General features: G+C 39.7%; 2 protein-coding genes and 1 pseudogene across 2 annotated transcripts; 2 read left to right on the forward strand and 1 right to left on the reverse strand.

Annotated features, from left to right (window-relative positions):
- The first annotated feature begins 7,881 nt into the window (after positions 1-7,881).
- LOC136320765 (olfactory receptor 4C15-like) lies at positions 7,882-8,852 on the forward strand (annotated as a pseudogene).
- A 3,822-nt stretch (positions 8,853-12,674) lies between these two features.
- On the forward strand, positions 12,675-20,625 carry LOC136318723 (olfactory receptor 4C11-like). The gene is made up of 2 exons (XM_066251531.1): positions 12,675-12,987; positions 19,565-20,625. The coding sequence occupies exon 2, from the start codon at positions 19,594-19,596 to the stop codon at positions 20,518-20,520; it is 927 nt and encodes a 308-aa protein (XP_066107628.1). The 5' UTR covers positions 12,675-12,987; positions 19,565-19,593; the 3' UTR covers positions 20,521-20,625.
- On the reverse strand, positions 13,806-14,960 carry LOC136318721 (C1GALT1-specific chaperone 1-like). Its single transcript, XM_066251529.1, is given in 2 exon segments — positions 13,806-14,290; positions 14,293-14,960. Coding segments are annotated over 2 exon segments (957 nt in total). The 5' UTR covers positions 14,765-14,960.
- Positions 20,626-20,877: the final 252 nt, after the last annotated feature.

The raw sequence follows: 20,877 nt of genomic DNA on the forward strand, positions 1-20,877 counted from the left end.
TATAAAGAACTTGTAAAACTTAATACCGGGAAGACAAACAATCCAATCCAAAAATGGGCAAAGGAAATAAATAGACACTTCTCCAAAGAGGACACAGAGATGGCCAATAGGCATATGAAAAAATGCTCAACATCACTAATGATTAGAGAAATGCAAATTCAAACCACAATGAGATATCACCTCACACCAGTCAGAATGGTGCTCATCAATAAAACAACACAGAATAAGTGCTGGTGAGGATGTGGAGAAAAGGGAACCCTCCGGCACTGCTGGTGGGAATGCAGTCTGGGTGCAGCCACTGTGGAAAACAGTATGGAAATTCCTCAAGAAATTAAAAATCGAACTGCCTTTTGACCCAGCTATACCACTGTTAAGAATATACCCCACGAACACCATAGCACTGTTTGAAAAGAAGAAATGCACCCCCATGTTTATGGCAGCACTATTCACAATAGCAAAGATCTGGAAACAGCCCAAGTGTCCATCAGAGGACGAATGGATTAAAAAGCTTTGGTATATATATACTATGGAATACTACTCAGCCATAAGAAAGGATGGCATCGGATCTTTTACAACAACATGGATGGGCCTTGATAACATTATACTGAGAGAAATAAGTAAATCAGAAAGAACTAAGAACTATATGATTCCATACATAGGTGGGACATAAAAATGAGACTCAGAGACATGGACAACAGTGTTGGGGTTACAGGGCGGGGGGAGGAGAGGGAGGGACTTGGGGAGGGGAGGGGCACAAAAAAACCTGTTAGAAGGTGACAGAAGACAATTTTATCAATGTCACCCCATCAAAATTAATCAAAAAAAAAAAAAAAAAGAATGTGTGTCACAGCTAATTCAGACAGTTAGAAGAATAGTATAAGGATGCTAATTCTGCTTCTCGGGTCTCATCCTGCAAAAGGGGCTCCAAGGAAATTGGTGATTTTTCTCCTCTGATTTTGCCAATTGGATTTAAAAAAGAAAATAGGTCAGGAACGCCCTGAAATGGAACTAACAATACATGAGCATAAATTTAAAGGACTTTTAGATACTGGAGCTGATGTATCTGTTATTGCTAAGCTACATTGGCCTCCTTCCTGGCCCACTCATGCAGCAGCCACAGAATTACAAGGTATAGGGCAGAGTAAATCCCCTCAACAAAGTTCTAGTTTTCTATATTGGAAAGATTAAGAAGGTCATTCTGGATTTTTTAAGCCTTATGTGCTCCCTGGATGGCCAATTAATTTGTGAGGTAGAGATGTTTTGAAAAATATGGGAGTGTTGCTTCTCAGTCCTAATGGTTTAGTCAGTACTCAGATGCTTGATCGGGGATTTTTGCCCACCAAGGGTCTAGGGAAAGAACAGCGAGGAATTCTCACCCCCATAGAAGTGGCACCCAATGCCAGAAGGTGTGGATTAGGATATCAAAATTTAGCATAGGGGCCTTGGTAGGTCCTGCTACCTAAATAATGCATTGTGCAGACCCAATTACTTGGAAATCAGATAATTCTGTATGGGTAGACCAATGGCCCCTTTTCTCAGGAGAAACTTAGGGCAGCTGCTCAATTGGTACAAGAGCAGCTACAGCTTGGACACATTGAACCATCTAATAACCCATGGAATACACTTCCATATTTTTATCTTGTTGCTTCCTGGATTATCAAGGGGCATAGGTGACCCTTACAGTTTATAGGTTTTGAGCCTCAAAATTATTGTTGTTCTTTTTTTTCAAAGGATCAACAACAATGGCTCTGGGAAACTTCCACTAAATGGCAAATTGCTCTTGCAAATCAATGGACAACTTTATACTGAAACTGTCAACTTAAAATCAGCTCAAAGTGTAGAATTCTATGCCATTATCATGGCTTTTTAGCATTTGCCATATTTCCCCTTTAGTCTATATACAGACAGCAAATATTTACTTATGGTGTTTCCACTATGAATACTGCTGTCTTAGGGACAAATGCTGATGAACTATTTCAGCAGTCCTCCTTCTTCAAAGACTTGTATGTCAACATAGAGCTCCATGTTTCATAGGACATACTCGAGCTCACTCCATGCTCCCTGGAACTTTAGCACAAGAGAATGTCCCCCCTTTTTTTTCTTTTTTGTATTTTTTGAAGTTGGAAATGGGGAGGCAGTCAGACAGACTCCTCTCCTGCATGCGCCCGACCGGGATCCACCCAGCACGCCTACCAGGGGGGAATGCTCTGCCCATCTGGGGTGTTGCTCTGTTGCAACCAGAGCCATTCTAGCACCTGAGGCAGAGGCAATGGGACCATCCTTAGTGCCCGGGGTGGCTTTGCTCTGGTGGAGCCTTGGCTGCGGGACGGGAAGAGAGAGACAGAGAGGAAGTAGAGGGGGAGGGGTGGAGAGGCAGATGGACGCTTCTTCTGTGTGCTTTGGCCGGGAATTGAACCCAGGAATCCTCCACACCAGGCCAATGCTCTACCACTGAGCCAACCGGCTAGCGCCTAGGAATGCCCTTATTGATCAAGCTACCCAAAAGAAAATTATTTGGAGCAACCATGACAGATTGAGCAATTCAGTCTCATACTATTCATCACCAGAACGCTCAGCCCTGTGTAAACAGTTTCAACTTTCTTGGGAAGGAGCATGGCAGATTGGGAAATCCTGTCCAAGGGGTCCTATACTACAATCTGTCCCTTAATTTGGAGTTAACCCTCAAAGACCCCTACCAGGACAACTTTGGAAAATGGATGTTACTCATATACCTTCATTTGGCAAACAGTCCTATGTCCACATTACAGTGGATACATATTCTGGATTTATAGTAACCTCTGTCAGAACAGGAGAGGCTGCTAAGCATGTTATAGCTCATTGACTGTATGCATTGTTCTATTATTGGATTTCCTAAGCTGGTTAAGCTGAAAATGCTCCTGCATATGGAGCAAAAGCATTTACTGTATTTTGTCATTCTTACAATCTTTAAAGTTAAGGTATTATTAAAGCATACCCAGCAAATATATATATATATATATATATATATATATATATATATATATATATATATATATATATTTGTATTTTTATGAAGCTGGAAATGGGGAGGCAGTCAGACAGACTCCCACATGCGCCCGACCGGGATCCACCTGGCACGCCCACCAGGGGACGATGCTCTGCCCATCTGGGGCATCGCTCTGTTGCAACCAGAGCCACTCTAGCGCCTGGGGCAGAGGCCAAGGAGCTATCCCCAGCACCTGGGTCATCTTTTGCTCCAATGGAGCCTCGGATGCGGGAGGGGAAGAGAGAGACAGAGAGGAAGGAGAGGGGGAGGGGTGGAGAAGCAGATAGGCGCCTCTCCTGTGTGCCCTGGCCAGGAATCAAACCCGGGACTTCTGCACACCAGGCCGACGCTCTACCACTGAGCCAACCAGCCAGGGCCTCCAGCAAATATTTTAAGGTCAATTAAAAAAATATTAAAAGGGGAGAGTCATATCCTGGAACTTCTAAGGGTCTACCATATCAGCTTTTTACTTAAAAAAATTTTAAATTTCTTTTGAAAGCTGATGAACAGGAGACGCCAAATCTTTTTCGCCTGCAAACTACTACCTTTTTTATTTCATCCAGCTAATAACGCTGTTTTGTCTTTTTCAAAATAGCTCCAGATATATGGAAAAGATTTATATAGGCGGATGGGGATCCTCAAACCCCTCAGCGAGATCTTCTGAACCTGGCTTTTAAGATACCTCGAGGCAGAAAAAGCCCAATAGAGATCAGGGGAACTACCAACTTTTAGGATATGCCCTTAAAGGCTCCAATGCCCCAAAGGGGTCTCATAGGATGCCATCTGGGTCCTGCTTCAATAGTGGAAAGGGAGGTCATTGAGCTAAAGCCTGCCAGACTTACATGCCTCTGCTGTGAGGAAACAGGGACACTGGAAGGTAGGCTTCCCCCTCGTTCCTGTAAGGGAGGGTTCAGTCTTTTCCAGCCCTGCTTCAGCCACCTATGACCTAACCTTGCCCAGAATGCTTGGGTTTGCCACTGAAGGCTGAAGGTGCCCAGGGCCGTCAGCCCCATCTACAACACTGTGGATGAACCTAGGGTATTTTTTCCAAGAAGCAGGTAAACTGATCTCATTTGCACAAGGGCCACTTAACTATGTCTTGCCTGAATAGTCAGATTTTTTTGTTGTTGTTGTTGTTTTTTTTTGTATTTTTCTGAAGCTGGAAATGGGGAGAGACAGTCAGACAGACTCCCGCATGACCCCGACTGGGATCCACCCAGCACGCCCACCAGGGGCGATGCTCTTCCCACCAGGGGGTGATGCTCTGCCCCTCCAGGGCATCGCTTTGCTGCTATCAGAGCCACTCTAGCGCCTGGGGCAGAGGCCAAGGAGCCATCTCCAGCACCCGGGCCATCTTTGCTCCAATGGAGCCTTGGCTGTGGGAGGGGAAGAGAGAGACAGAGAGGAAGGAGGGGGTGAGGGGTGGAGAAGCAAATGGGTGCTTCTCCTGTGTGCCCTGGCCAGGAATCGAACCTGGGTCTCCCACACGCCAGGCCGACACTCTACCGCTGAGCCAACCAGCCAGGGCCAATAGTCAGGTTTTTTATTCTTCCCTCGAAGACCTCTGTTGTGGGTGTTGATAGTCCTATTTTCTGCTGCTTTTTTAATATATAGTGTTTCCCTTATCCTCCTACTTCAATGCCCCACTCATATTTCAGGTTGGGACTTACTCCTAATTTAGACCTCTGTTTCCCCCTTTTGCCAACTTCTATTATGAATCTACCTTTGCCACCCAGCTTAGTGTATCCCAAGGTTCTCTTTACCAAGCCACAGTCACAGAGCTCCAGGGAAAAGCAACCTGGTCTCATCTCTCCAGGCAGAGGAGAACAGAAGCTCCATTTCCACTCATGCTGCAGATGGTTTTTCCAGTCTACCTGAATCATTACCAGCTAGAAGCAGCAGTCATTGGGACTTGGACATGAGCTGCAAAGTATAGAATTGTGACAACAATTCCAGTGCCATGCGGACTTTTCCTGAATGTGGACTTTTCCTGGACTCCTGCACCTGGTGACAGCTCCTAACAGACTGAACTGGGGTTGGGTTGCATTTTTCAGGGATTTGGCATGGTTTTGGGGCCAACTTGAACTTGGTGAACATGTTAAGGACACTACTCTTTTATGGATTCTTGCTGTATTGGCTAAGAGTTTGCTTAAAGGCTTTAATCAGTGTAAAAAGAAATAGAAGATGTATACATCTTACAACAAAATGGTGGGATCACTTACAACAAAATGGTGGGATCTTAATAACATTATACGGAGTGAAATAAGTAAATCAGTAAAAAACAAGAACTGCAGGATTCCATACATTGGTTAGACATAAAAATGAGACTAAGAGACATGTACAAGAGTGTGGTGGTTGGGGTGGGGTGGGGGGAGGGAATGAGGAGGGGGAGGGGTACAAAGAAAACTAAATAGAAGGTGACGGATGACAATCACTCTTTGGGTGATGGGTATGCAATAGAATTGAATGACAAGATAACCTGGACATGTTTTCTTTGAATATATGTACCCGATTTATTGATGTCAGCCCATTAGAATAAAAATCTATTTAAAAAAAAATTAAAAATTGAACTGCCATTTGATCCAGCCTTCCCAGTTTTAGAAATATATCCCAAGAACACCATAGCACTGTTTCAAAAGGAGAAATGTACCCCCATGTTTATGGCAGCACTGTTCACAATAGTGAAGATCTGGAAACAGCCCAAGTGCCCATCAGTGGACGAGTAGATTAAAAAGCTGTGGTACTTATATACAATAGAATACTATGTGGCCATGAAAAAGAAGGAATACTTACCTTTTGCAATAACATGGATGGACCCGGAAATTAATATTTTGAGTGAAATAAGCCAGGCAGAAAAAGAAAATATCATATGACCTCACTCATTTGAAGAATCCAATGATCAATGTGAACAACGGAACTGAGACAGAGGAGGGATCAAAGGGACCAGAGGAAAAGAGAACAGAGGGAAAGGGGATGATAGGATGGGATAAATCTGAAGGGAAGGGATGAGGGCAATGTAGGTAAGGTGGCAAGGAGGATGCTGAGGGGAATACAGGGGAGGGGGATGCATTCGGGGCAACACTAGAATCTATGTAAACACAATAAAAATTATTAAAAATGAAAGTGTTGCACATTTAAATAATATCACATCTTTCCAGTGATCAAAAAATATTTTGTATTTGTGAAGAAACAAAAGAATAAGTTAAAATACTTACCAGCATCGGTCATGGTAAAGCAGGAATTAAGAGTAAAAATCATTGTCATTTTTTCTCTGTGTCAGTGTCTCCGGGGTTTGTTCTCACTATTTATCATAATGTTTCTTTTGTGCTTCTAACCGCATAAATGCTTCTTATATGTATTGCCTTATCTGATTCTCATAAGAATCTTGGCATTGTTATTATACCCAGTTATAGAAGTAGAATTTGTGTCTTTTAGAATTTTAAGTAACTTTTCTAATATAATATAACTAAGTAGAAGAACTTGGATTTGAACCAGTGCTCTACTAATCTAGACTTGATGTTCTTTTGAAAACTTTTTTTCTCTTTTGCTTTTATTTTTGAAATAAAGATTTTAAATTACAGTGGACAATTCAATATTATTTTAGTTTCACGTGTACAGCATAGTGGTGAGACATTATATAACAGTGGTCCCCCAGATAGGTCTAGGACCTGTCTAACACCATATGAAGTAATTACAATATTATGTGATATTAACAGTCATTATGGCAATACTCTTAGGTAGGTATTACTATTTTATAAACATCTGTTCTTATTTTAAATGATTAATGAAGAAAGAACCCAACTCAACACATGCATACTGGTTATGTTTTAGTATAGAACTAGGCACTTTTCTATAAATCTTTCTTTTTAATAGGGAATGACAATTTCTCTTAAAGTCCCAATTCAGTTATACATTTTTTAATTTTTAATTTTTTATTTATTTATTTATTTTTCTGAAGTTGGAAATGGGGAGGCAGCCAGACAGACTCCCGCATGCGCCCGACCGGGATCCACCCAGCACGCCCACCAGGGGGCGACATTCTGCCCATCTGGGGCATCGCTCCGCTGCAATCAGAGCCACTCTAGTGCCTGAGGCAGAGGCCACAGAACCATCCTCAGCGCCTGGGCAAACCTTGCTCCAATGGAGCCTTGGCTGCGGGAGGGGAAGAGAGAGACAGAGAGGAAGGAGAGGGGGAGGGGTGGAGAAGCAGATGGGCACCTCTCCTGTGTGCCCTGGCCGGGAATTGAACCTGGGACTCCCGCATGCCTGGCCGACGCTCTGCTACTGAGCTAACCAGGTAGGGCCCAGTTATACATTTTTAAAAAAAAATTAGGAAAGGTGCTATGATTTTCAAGTTCTTAATCTCTGGTTTATTTCTCCTTCTCTTTGTAGATAAGGCATTCTCCTGATTAGAGTTGGCATGCAGCCATCCCTGCTCCCATTCCAGACTAATGGCAAGCATGGACAATCAGTTATGGTCCGTATCCTCAGAATTTGGATGTAGCTTTGGATTCTTCCTCAACAATTCACTCTGGGAAACCACTAAGACATGATTGGAGCTGGCGGTTAAGATAAAAGCTAGGTCTTATTCCTACCATATGTAACTACTTGTTTTCTCCTATATAGAAGCTCTGGCTATTTTAAACGTATTTAATAATTTATCTCCTCCGAATTCTGCCTGACCTCTCACTATTACCCTTAGCAAATTTCTAATATTGTGTTTTCAATATGTTGTAAAACAGAAGCACACCATCAGCTTTGCATATAGATGTAGCAACTTGTATATGACTGTGATATGATGGTGTCATCTACTGGTCCCAGGCGAAATTCTCTTTTCTCATGTTTACAGACTCTATATGCTCACTGTGGTAGCATTTAGCTTTTCCTTGGGAACCATGCAAAACCAAAGCTTTATAACTGAGTTCATCCTCCTGGGTCTTTCACAGAATCTAAATGTTCAGAAAGTAGTATTTGTTATATTTTTGTTCAACTACATTGCAACTGTTGGGAGCAACTTGGTAATCATGGTGACCATCGCAGCAGCCCAGAACTCTTCGCCACCCCCATGTACTGCTTCTTGGCCTTTCTGTCATTCCTGGATGCCTGCTTCTTCACCGTCATTGCTCCAAAGATGGTTGTGGACTCTGTCCATGAGAGGAAAACTTTCCCCTTCAAAGGCTGCATGGCCCAGCTCTTTGCTGAATACTTCTTTGCTGGGGTGGAGATGACTGTCCTCACAGTCATAGCCTTTGACCGCTACGTAGCCATCTGCAAGCCCTTGCGTTACTCTTCTATCATGAATGAAGGCTCTGCGGCATTCTGATGGGAGTGGCCTGGACATGGGCTTCCTGCATTCCATGATATAAATTCTCTTTACTTCCCAGCTGCTCTTCTGTGGTCCCAATGACATCGATCATTTCATGTGTGACTTGTACCCATTACTAGAGCTGGCCTGCACCGACACTCACATCTTTGGCCTTGTAATGGCGGCCAACAGTGGGTTTATCTGCATCATAATCTTCTCTTTGCTGCTTGTCTCCTATGGCGTGATCTTGTTCTCGCTGAGAACCCACAGTACCGAAGGGCAGCGGCAAGCCCTCTCCACCTGCACATCTCACATTGCTGTCGTGGTTTTGTTCTTTGTCTCCTGCATATTTGTTATGCCCGACCTCCATCTGCTTTCTCCTTGGACAAGATGGTGGCGATATTTTACACCATCCTAATACCCTTGCTCAATCCTTGGATTTATACCTTCAGGGATAAGGAAATGAAAAGTGCCATGAGGAAAACATGGCATAGAATGAAGGTGGCTTGTAATGCAAGATAAGACATCTGATGGAATCTATACTCAGTGTGTCTTCTACAACACGACAGAGCTGCAGAGAGCATTTCCACCAATGAAGGGTTAGAGTGGTCCAGGGTCCTTAAGTCCTCCCTGGCTTCAGCACTCTGCACACAGGGTAGGAGGCCAACAAACTGTACACAGTATTAGGGCCAGCTTGAGAGAAGTTTTTGTCTTGTGGGAACCCCTTACCTGAAGAGATTTAGGACAGAATAGAAGATAGGACTGCACTTTCCCCACTCATGGGTTTTCTCCACTCCTAGATTTTTAAGACGTTGGAAACCCTTGCTCATGACCCACAACTGTACCCTCATTCTGGTTTGGGGCTCGTGATAGTGCAGAGGGTTACGGAGAAAGAAGATGAATTGTGTGATAAAATCTTGGGTCACACTATACTCCGTAATATATATTTGTTGCTCTTTCCCCCTCTTTATGCCCCACTTCCTGACTCTTCTTTCTTTGGGTCTGCTCACTCTCACTCTCCTCTCTCCAGCTTTAACTTCATTCGTTCTCCACTCTTTTTTCTTCTTCTTTAGTATTATTCACTTTAGTAATTTTTTATGCTTTGATATTTGTCTTAGTATGCAGTTTACAGAACTTGATTTTGGAAATTTAAGCATCAATCAGCATCTTTCTAAGAGGGCTCAAGATTTCTCTTTTCCAGAATGCAATGTACATGATCAAAGTGTGATGTTTTATGTGAGTGCATGGTGAGTGTTAGAAAGAGAGGCTATCTAGTAGAAACCCATTGTAGTTTTAGCCTAACTGTACTTGGAAAAACTTTCTGTATCACTGGTCAAACTTTGTACATTGAAAGAAAAAGGCAAATGGCCACGCTTACCTTGCAAAGTAACATGTAAGCCAAATGAAATATTAATAACAAAAGTAGAGGCTGTATGAATAATAAGATTATGCAACAAGAATAATATATAATCTATGATTGTGGTATTCAACTAAATATATTTCTAGTAACACAGCAATAGAGGCAAATAGGAAATAGAAGCAGATATCTATCTGGGAATAAAAGGGAAGACTTTTAGTATCGAATATATTTGAATTGGTTTAAATTTCAACAGGTAGAATAGAAGGGAAAATAGTATTCTCCACTAGTGTGATATACCTCCAGATCAGAGAATTAGGATATTCCAGGAGTGTTAGACAATGACTGAATTCAGTGATAAAACTCTGAGGTACTGTTGATCTGACCTAATACATACATCCTGTCAAGAGCTGCTTTCTAGTCTTTTTACGTTCCCAAAATTTCTCTTTGCTTATTTACAATAGATTAAAATAGAATTACATGACCTGGCTCTCGTTGTTGTCCAATATCTGTCCATAATTGTACAATTTAATGATGGTGCAGTTCTCATAGAGTCATCTCTATGTTTACCTGAAGCGCTTGATGTTACTTCTCATAATATTTTTTTTTATTCTCTTACCTAAGTCCTCCTGTCTTCGCAGCAAATAGCTCTCTTTTTTGGTGTTTAACTTTTATCAGAAATCTAATATATTGAAATTAAGTAATAATTTATTATTCCTTTTATAGTCATCAATGATAATTGGAACTGCCAATCAGAGCTTATCATTATTATTGTAACATCTCTACTTATCACACTGAACTAATATTATTTTAATTGACTGCAAGAAAACAATGGTGTCTTTTATCTCAACTGCTTACTCCCACAGATAAGAGTCCAGAGGGAAGTCCTTCCATAAGTTGAATTCAGTGGCTCCTTCCCCCTGGGAGCATTAGCTGAATCGGGGCATAGACAGAAAGCCGAGAATCTGGGCTTCCACAGGTGGAGTGTTACTAGAGTGAGGGCAACAGCAGCAGCAGATCTTTTGGAGGAAATTTGGAGCGATTCAATCCTGCAATATTTTTCCCTCACAGCATTTCTCGAGTCCTAGGGTTTTCTATGTTCTGAATTGTACCCCTCCCCAAGATGATGAAGTCCTAACCTCCAGTGGCTGTGAATTCACCATAAATTAAGATGAAGTCATTGGAGTGAGCCCTAATCCATTATGACTGATTTAAAAGAAATATCCCTTGATTACTTACACAGATTTATTCTATTTAATTTTTAGATTTTATTCATTTTTAGAGAGAGAGAGAGAAGGAGGGAGAAGCAGGAAGCACTAACTCCCATATATGCCTTGACCAGGCAAGCCCAACGTTTATAACAGGCAATCTCAGCATTCCAGGTCAACACTTTATCCACTGCGCCACCATAGGTCAGGTGACAGTATTTTTAAAAACGAGAAATCTGGACACAGAGACACATGCACACAAGAAAAATCCATTTGCTGATGAAGGCAGAAGTTGGTGTGATACACCTGTAAGTCATGGAACTCCAAAGATTGCCAGTGAACCAGCAGGGGCTGGGGTGAGGCTCTGAGAACACTGCCCTCCTCTCCTCAGAAGGAGCTGTGTACTGAGACCAAATGGAAAGATGAAATCCTGCCATTTGCCACAGCATGGCTGGACCTTGAGAATATCATACTAAATAAAATGTCAGACAGAAAATGTTAAGAACCATATGATTTCACTCACATGAGGGATATAAAACTGAAAGCAACAAATGAACAAACGTGAAAACAAACAAAAACTCACACAGACATAGGGATGGTGGTTACCAAAGGGAAGATGGTGGGGTAGTAATAACAGGTAAAGGGATCAAACATATTGTGACTGAATATGATTTGAGTTTGGGTGGTGGACATATACAATATACAGATCATGTATCATAGAACTGTACACTTGAAACCTATATCATCTTACTACCCAACGTCATCCCAATAAACTTAATCAAGAAAATGGCAACTACAAGCATTGTGATAAATAGAAACATTGGCTATTAAGAATAAAAATAAAACCAAATAAAGAGGAGAAAGCAAAAAATATATAAACATGAAGTAAACACAAAAAAGCTAAATATGGTTGTTAGATTTGTAGAAGATAATCGACAACTCCTACTTTGTGATATTAGTTGCATGCTGTATACATTTGACAAAGCTCACTTCCTATACATTTAAAAATTGTGTGTCTTACTGTATATAATTTATATTTAAAAATAAAAATGTGTAAAGAGATTTTTTTGTAATTCTTTCTTCTCCCTCCTTTTACCTACTGATTTCATATTATTTTTGAAATTATAGAAATTTTAGTTAATACTTTTCATTGTAATTATTTATATTATATTTTATCAATGCTATTATTATTTGTAGTAATTATTATACCTCATGACCACATTTTCTATAATAGGAAGCTAGGAGAAGATATATGCCTAAAGCCACAGAAACAAATGAGGGAGCCAGAATTCTATTATTTCCCATCTGTTTGAATCTTCACCTGGTCTCAAGGCTTTGACTGCCAATAGAAAAGGTTTGACTTAAAGGACAGAAAGAGCCTTTGGTAGCTTTTAGTAGTCAATGCCTCAGAAAGTCAACGTGACTTAGAAAGCGTGGTTTTTCCTTAGAGCAGGGCTCATGGGTCGAGCACCTGGTAACAGAAATGGGAGGTGTCCCTTAGGGCAAACTTGGGACTCTGAGGACAGAATCTGCCTGTTGACAGCCTTCTAGGGGATGAATTGGCCGCATGGTTTGCTGTGATCCTGGATTAAGTGAGCTAAGTAGCTTAATGAGCAAATTGGTTTGGTTTGGGTGAGATGGGTGGAGTTCTCATCCCTCCTAAGGTGGAGCATCCGTGAACTTTCATGAAACCCCTATAAATATCTGATGGAGGACAAAAAATTCTTTAATTCATGTGCTCTACAGGGCAATGATTTGGGGTAATAGAGCTAGCTGTAGAGATGTTTCTATCACAGAATAGTGGGGATATTCCTTTTTATTCTAGGAAGTGCTAAGAATAGAAGAAACTTTCTGCTGGTATTCCATTCTTTTCGGAGAATCTAGTTCCCACTTTCTAGGAAGGGTTGGCCATCTAAGGAGCATATCCACTACCCAAAGAACCTGTAATGGTAAAGCCAAGCGGATCCATTTGAAAAACAATTTACATGTTGCAAACTCATGTGCAAGATTCATCGTCAAGCTAAATCAGAACTGAAGGAGTGAAAACTATGAGCTCTCTGTTGGATATCACTGGGTTTTTTAAAAGAGAAAGGTAAGTGTTGAAGCTGCACTAAACTATTTCCTTTCTCTTGCCTCTTACTCAACTGATATATTTTTTTATCCAAAACACAGATGAGAGCTTGATTAACTGGGAAACAACATTGTTAAATGACATTATATTCTCATTGTCACTTCTCCAATTCCAGGATCTGCATAGAGAAGTACAGAGAGTTACAATACAATTGTGTATGCTAAGAACTCCACTAGGTTAGTTCCCAGGGAAACTTAAACTCTGTAAGTAATTGTCACTCATTCTCTCAAGGATGGATTTCAGTTTCCACTTTTTCATTATTTGGGTCCATTTCCTTTGTTGCTTGGTTGTGTATTTTGAGGAAGCAAACTCACTGTCACTTGTGGAGCCTTAGAACAGAAACTGACATGAGAAGTAATGGAAGCACAGCTAAAAGTTTTACTTTATTCACAAATTCACAACTAGCAATTCATTTGCATATCTTTGAAAGTGAAAAAAACATTTAAATATTTTAAAAAATCAGAAAGAAATCATGCCACAGATTTTAAATGTTCATTATTTAGAATTGATAGCATAAGTATATTTATAAATATATGCTTTATTCGTAAAACTATTCTTAAAATATTTTCTTCCATCATATTGGAAATTTTCACGTATGTTCGAAAAGCCCACTCTATTTAAAAATGTACTCCTAAATTTTAATGTGTGATTAAACCAGTGTCACCAAACTGAAAAATAAAAAAAGAAACATGCTGCTGAGTTGGAAACATAGTTGTTATTGCAAATAATGACAGTACATGTACTATATGGCAATCATATATATATTCTTGTTTCACTTCTCAGTCATTGTCAGAATTGTTTGGAGGTAAGAAAACCAAGGCATCACTGAAAAGATGCCCAAATGCCCTAAGCCGGTACACCCCATACATCATCACATGCATCTGATTAGGAGTCAGTCCATTAAAAGTAACGGCCATATCTGAACAACATCCTTCTACTACCAGGTTGGTTTGATTAGTCAATGCCTCTTGAATTAAAAGCCCAACAGATTTGGTATTAAATACATCTTTTCCTTCAGAATCTTCTACATTTTCTGCAAACACTCCACCATATTTCAGGCAGACTGCTAGCTGCTTATCTTCAGATATCTTCCAAATCATCCCTCTCTGTTCAGGACACTTTTCAGGAACACTGAGAAGGCTGTTAAGTCTTTTCACTGATTCTATACTTAAGACAATTCCTCCTTCCACATTCACATATTCAAGGTCTCCAGATTTTACAGTGCGGCCTAGGTAGCAAGGTTGTGATGGGTCCTTTTTAAGCAAAAATACTTTAGGTTTTCAATAATAGCAAACGTTGTGGGGCGTACAAGGAAGAACCAGCTGTACTGGTCTTGATATTTATGAAAGGCGTGTTTGTAAGCCTTTCTCATCATTAACCACATGTCATTTGTTCCCATGTTAATCGACTCAAACACTTGAACAGTTTCAGAACTGAAGAACTCTGCTTTGTCACAGTGTTTGGCCCAAGTCTCCTTCACTGCAGCCGAAAGACGCACATCTTTGGGTTTTACGAGGATGATACAGTAAACCCGAAACTTCTTACTGAGCTCCAGATGTTCATCTGAAATTTTCAAGATGCCTTCTTTATTAGGAGCTTGTAGGTGATGTTCATGGTACATTTTATTTACATAACCAATCCTAATGTGTCCTAGCATAGTGATCAAGGCACAGAAAACGCTTACCAGCATCACAGCCTTCAATAATGAACTACTTTCAAGAAGCATTTTTTCCCACATCTGTAACGACTCCGGGTGGGAAAGCACAGCCGCGCGCACGGTTTTTCTACCAAGTTCGTGCACCCTACCGTTACGCTCCTGTTTGGGCCGATCTAGACGCAGGCGGTGTCCTCTCGTTGGTCTCTATACTTTTACAATTTTTCAAGGAGTGACAAAGAGGTAAAAGGAGGGAGAGGTTGATGGCATATATGAAATTGTGTCCTTTCTCTCTGGGAACATAAAGTATTCATATGAGGATTCCATTAATGAATTCTAGGACTGGCCATGTATAATAACTGACATTTATGAAATAACAGCCTGACTGGTATGTATGAGCTAATAATTCTCACATTAAAAACTGACACAGATATCTCAAAGTAAATTGTGTGTGACATATTATATAGAATGTATTGAATATTGGACATTGTGTGAAAGGAATTATATTTATGTTTTGTGACTATAACAATGACACTATTTTTAAGGCAGTGAAAATACCCCGTAGGTTTTTAAAATGACAGACCTATGTCATCACACCTTTATCCAGACCCGTAGTAGGTACACTGCCATTAGTGAGCCCAAAGGCAAATTATGGGTTTGAGGTGATTCTGATGTGCCATTCATTGTGGCTTTATCATTTAGAGCAGATGTACCTCTCTTGGGGGAGGTGTTAATGGTGTGTGGCGGTTATGCATGTGTAGAGGCAGGGACTATATGGATAATCTCCGTAGCTTTCTCTCAATTGTGTTGGGAACCTTTGACTGCTCTAAAATATATGTAAAGCCTGAACAGTGACAACCATGACAACAGAGGATCCTATTAAAGCTGAGAGGAGATGCTTAATTTTTCTGTGTCCCACAGAAGCTAACTGAAGTGAGCACTCTAATCCTTTAACAAAGGAAGTGCCAAGTCAGAAGCCACTATCCCATCATAGTTGGGGTGCCTGCAGGCCAGTCTTTACTTTGTTGGGGGTCATTTGTATGCCTTCCACTGAGTTTCCAAGGGCAAGGGAGAGAAAGACAGATGTCTTCACGGGAACTCGAACATCTTGAGGGAGGTGGACACTTCATTATAGGTCAGCTCAAAGTCTAGTTGAATTAAATCTACAAAGAAAAGATGACTAACTTCTGTTAAACAAATGTGAGTGTAGTTTTTTCTTAGGTGCTGGATAAATCTGAGTAAAATCTATTGTCCTGTTTTGTAAGCTTCAAAATTTTATATTTCACCTATAAAAATATAGTTACACCTCATACCCTGGCTTTCATGGCCTTTGGCTAGGAGGAAAACTGACTTTTCCAAGCCTTCCTCCTGTGACGTTAGAATCTGGCTACACTGGAGGTTTCATATTGATCTTTCCTCTAGTTGCTGATACATTTATTTGCCTTACTGTCCTTAAAACTTTGATTTCATGTTTTTTATTCCTAATGCTCACTTTTCTGATTTTTATATTTCTAGACCCCAAACATCTTCACAACATAGGGACTATTTTATTTCTACTTGCCTCTCATCAGGGCCCGCTATATTAAAGATGTTATGCACTTTATTTATTTTTCAATATTTATTAAAGGTATTTGGAATTGTCATTCATAGCTTCTGATCACCACGAGAGAAGGAGCATGCGCGACAGTTCAGTTACTCAGCTAAGGACCTAGGATTTAAAACATCAGCACAGCTGTGTTATGGGTAGATGACCATTTTGGATTAATATTTTTGAAAAGTGGGAGGTACCTCTTGGAGAGCCAAGATTAATAAACCTAATGAATGTTAGCACTCCAACTGCAGAGGCCGCCTACCTGACTCCCTGCATCCTCTATAGGCTTTGCACATATGGAATTGTCTGACCTTCATAGCAACCCGAAAGGGTAGGTGATTTTACTATGTGTGTTTACAGGGGAAGAAAATGAGGTACAGAGATATGAGGGGACATGATAGCTCTCCCACCGTAATGGTGGTTGTGTGGGGCATGAATCAGGCTGCGTGGCTACAGGCTCGATGCACTGACCACTGTGTGACCCACCTCTCAGCTCTGCTTTTGAATATTTGTGTCTCAAAGAACTGGCTTAGGTCCTGATCTCCTCAGTTCATGTTATAGTCCATGTCTTCACATAGTGCTGAAGTTTTCACTGTCCTTTAGGAATTTATACTCTTCTAATACCATAGTGACTTACATCATTAATGCTTTTACTTACATTATCTTAAAGCTCATGTTAAATTGTTAAGAACAGATGAATCTTTACTCCGTTCCTCATAACTCATCCAGATAATTTTGATTCAGTATTTGCAATTAATCATAAGTAATTATGGAAAAGAACACATACTATAATTCTAAAAACATTTTAAAGTTATAGACTAAAAAAGGGGAAATTGACAGTTTGACATATATAAGAAGGAAAAATTTATGGGAAATGAGGAATAATAACAGAATCCTAGTAGTGGAAGTAGCAGAGGCTGAGGCTTTCATAGTTTTTATTCTGAGCCAGAGCTTTTCCTCATTTCATCAGCAGAGTAGCCAGGGTTATTTCAATAGTGGTTTTCCCAAGACTGAGTGGCCAGGAAATAGGGGCGCTGGGATTTGATTCAGGCCATCCAATTTCAGTAACTGTACTCTTAATCAAGAAATAAGTGCTTTTGCTAGATTAATATCTATACTAGGTAAATATCCAGATTGTAAAAAGTGAGCCAACAAAAGAGAAAAAGATTTTTCAAGGAAAAATATTTTTAGAAAACTGTATTAAAATATTAAACACGGCAATAAAATATATGAATATATTTAAAATGCAATTTTTTATTTCTATTAACCAAGTCAGATAATAAAATCATGTCATAAGATATGAGATAATCTGTGCTTTTTTTGCTTGTGCATCAGTTTTTCTACAAAATAATATTGTGTTGGCCATACCTGTATATAAAAAAGGATCTATACATAAATACATATGCAAATATATACTTAAAGAAATTTTCTGGATAGACAGACAAGAAACCAAATGAAGAGTGGGATTATAGATTCAAATAATTTGGAGAGAGAGTTTAGTATTTTCTTCTTACATTCTTTTACTTTGAATATTTGGTCATGATTATGGATTATTTCTATAGTAAAATATAGCTAATAAAAAGGTACAATATATTTAAAAGATTTAATTTTTGTCAATAGCAGTAATCATCTCTGGTATTTGGGTCAGCAGTATTATACTTGGGAAGGTATTCTAAAGTTTTTTGTAAAATAGTTATTTATGAGTGACAACTAGAAGCAATAAAAATATATCAATGGACAAAATTTATACATTATCAATTTTACAAATTTACAAATTATTAAATTTAAACTATGGAAAATATAAGAGTATGGTAAGAAATGTTAAAATAATTCTAAGCAAACATCAAAACACAAAATGACATTATATGATGATTTTAATCACATAAACTATATATGCAAAGAATAAGGAAAATGATTAAAAAATCATAAAATTGTATATCGAGATTATGGAATCTTTTTCTTTTCCTTTTCTTGAAATCTTTTTCAAATAATGTTTTTAGTGGAAATTTAGGGTAAAGAGGAACATAGATGAGTAAAAATACTATTAATACTTAGATTATAGGCATATTAGAAATTTTGTCAGGTCAAATTTATGGGCAGATAGATTCAGTAATCTAAGGGAATCAGTTCTAGATAGAGTAAACAGTCATTTCCCTAAATTATGCCAACTTCAAAATATCACCCAGACATTTGTTATATGAAGATTGTCAATGGAGTTGACATCTACACAAGAGGTATCAGCAAAATAAAACTGTTAAAAATAAAGCACATTTTATCCAGTGTCCTGAAAGGGTTAGGGATGATGGACACAAAAAGGAGTGAACCTAACTGAAATATTTTTTTCCAGAGGGATTCTCTAACAATATCAGTGCTTAATTATACTGGCCTAATGCTGTTCAGATTTAGAAGCTCACAGATAAGATGCATCATCCATGAAATATACGTGTGTATGTGTGTGTTTATGTATGAGTATAAAATCTTTTTATTAATATAATTCTTAGAAACAATCGGAATGTGGTGGGACCAGTATTTGTTCTTCATTTTTCACAGGAGGCTGAAGTTCAAAGAGGTTAAGTCACTTGCCCACGGAAAGTACAAGTTCTGCAGTTTTCAGTCTTGGTACAAATCAAACTTTTAAAAAGACGTTTATTTATTTGTTTGTTTATTTATTTATATTTTTTACAGAGACAGCAAGAGAGAGAGAGGAACAGATAGTGACAGACAGACAGGAAGGGACAGAGATGAGAAGCATCAATTCTTTGTTGTGGCTTTTCGTCGTTCATTGATTGCTTTCTCATATGTGCATTGACCTGTGGGGCTACAGCAGAGCAAGAGATCCCTTGCTCAAGCCTGCGACCTTGGGCTCAAGCCAGTGACCTTGGGTTTTAAGCCAGCAACCTCAGGCTCAAGCCAGCAACATTCAGGTCATGTCTGTGATCCCACCCTTAGGCCTGGAACCCTGTGCTCAAGCTAGATGAGCCCATGCTCATGCAGGAGACCTAGGGGATTTAAACCTGGGTCCTTTACATTTCAGTCTGATGCTCTATCCACTGTGCCATGGCCTGTTCAGGCAAGGACATTTATTTATTTTTATTCTTTGAATGTAAAAGCTTTTGGTCTAATGCAGTGAGATTTTGAACAACAGAAGGATCTGGGAGGAGCTTGCGTATTTGCATGTGTACAGAGATTCACAGTGGATGAAAGGCAGTTGGAGGTAACAGGATGGAGCAGAAATAAGGAATGTAGAGTTCAGTTGTGATCTCAGGATGACTCTTCTTTTTTTCTCTCTGCAGATTAAACCTTTGCCAACTGCATCTTACCTATGGCCACTAGTATGGCGATGAATAACAGTGTGATTGAATTCATTCTGTTTGGGTTGACACAGGATGCAGGAAAGCAGAAAGCAATATTCGGGATCTTCTTGATTCTTTACCTTGCAACACTGTCGGGGAACTTTCTCATTGTAGTGACGATTAAAACAAGCAGGACCCTGGAGAGTCCCATGTACTTCTTCCTTTTCTATCTGTCCTTTGCTGATGCCTGCTTCTCTACAACCACAGCCCCCAGATTGATTGTGGATGCCCTTTCTCAGAAGAAGACCATTTCCTACAATGAGTGCATGACTCAGGTGTTTGCAGCCCATTTCTTTGGGTGCATGGAGACCTTTGTGCTCATCCTCATGGCCTTTGATCGCTATGTTGCCATTTGTAAGCCCTTGCGATACACCATCATCATGAGCCAGAGAGTCTGTGGTGTGTTGGTGGTTCTGGCCTGGGTGGGCTCTTGTATCCACTCTTCAGCACAGATTTTCCTAGCTTTGCAATTGCCCTTCTGTGGCCCCAATGTGATTGACCATTATTTTTGTGACTTGCAGCCCTTGTTGAAACTTGCCTGCATGGACACTTATGTGATAAATTTGCTCATTGTTTTTAATAGTGGGTTCATTTGCATAGTGAGTTTTATAATCCTGTTTGCCTCCTATGTTGTCATTCTGTATTCACTGAGAAACCACAGTGCAGAAGGAAGGCAAAAAGCCCTTTCCACGTGTACCTCCCACTTTATTGTAGTTGTCTTATTTTTTGGCCCGTGTATATTCATATATACACGTCCACCAACCACATATCCATTGGACAAGATGGTGGCTGTGTTTTATACTATCGGGACACCCTTGCTCAATCCTCTAATCTATACACTGAGAAATGCAGAGGTGAAAAATGCCATGAAAAAGTTATGGTGTAGCAAAGAATGACTTCAATTGGTAAATTATATGTGTAAGTTCCAATGTATATAACCTAATAGCTTAGTTTTGTTTTATGGTCAAGAAAGAAATAATATTCTTATTAGGAATCAAACAAGAAATCTGAGAGGGCTGCATTAGAATATGGTTTCTATTTAAAGCCCACGACCATTTTGAACAACCTATGATGATCCTTACTTGAATTCTATCAACATTTGCCATACACACTAGGAAATTTTGCTTCCTATACAATGTTTTTTTCAGAAATAAAAGTATTGACTATTGACAGAATAAGTGTGTATGCACCAATTTTTTATTCTAGGTTTCATGCTTGTCCTTATGAATGTGGTCATAAGAACTAATCCAGGC

This window comes from Saccopteryx bilineata, chromosome 1 (assembly GCF_036850765.1).
Source record: "Saccopteryx bilineata isolate mSacBil1 chromosome 1, mSacBil1_pri_phased_curated, whole genome shotgun sequence".
Classification (NCBI taxonomy): domain Eukaryota; kingdom Metazoa; phylum Chordata; class Mammalia; order Chiroptera; family Emballonuridae; genus Saccopteryx; species Saccopteryx bilineata.

Excerpts from the sequence above, each read along its gene's own strand:
- LOC136318723 (XM_066251531.1), top strand. The coding sequence starts at position 19,594 with ATGGCCACTAGTATGGCGATGAATAACAGTGTGATTGAATTCATTCTG.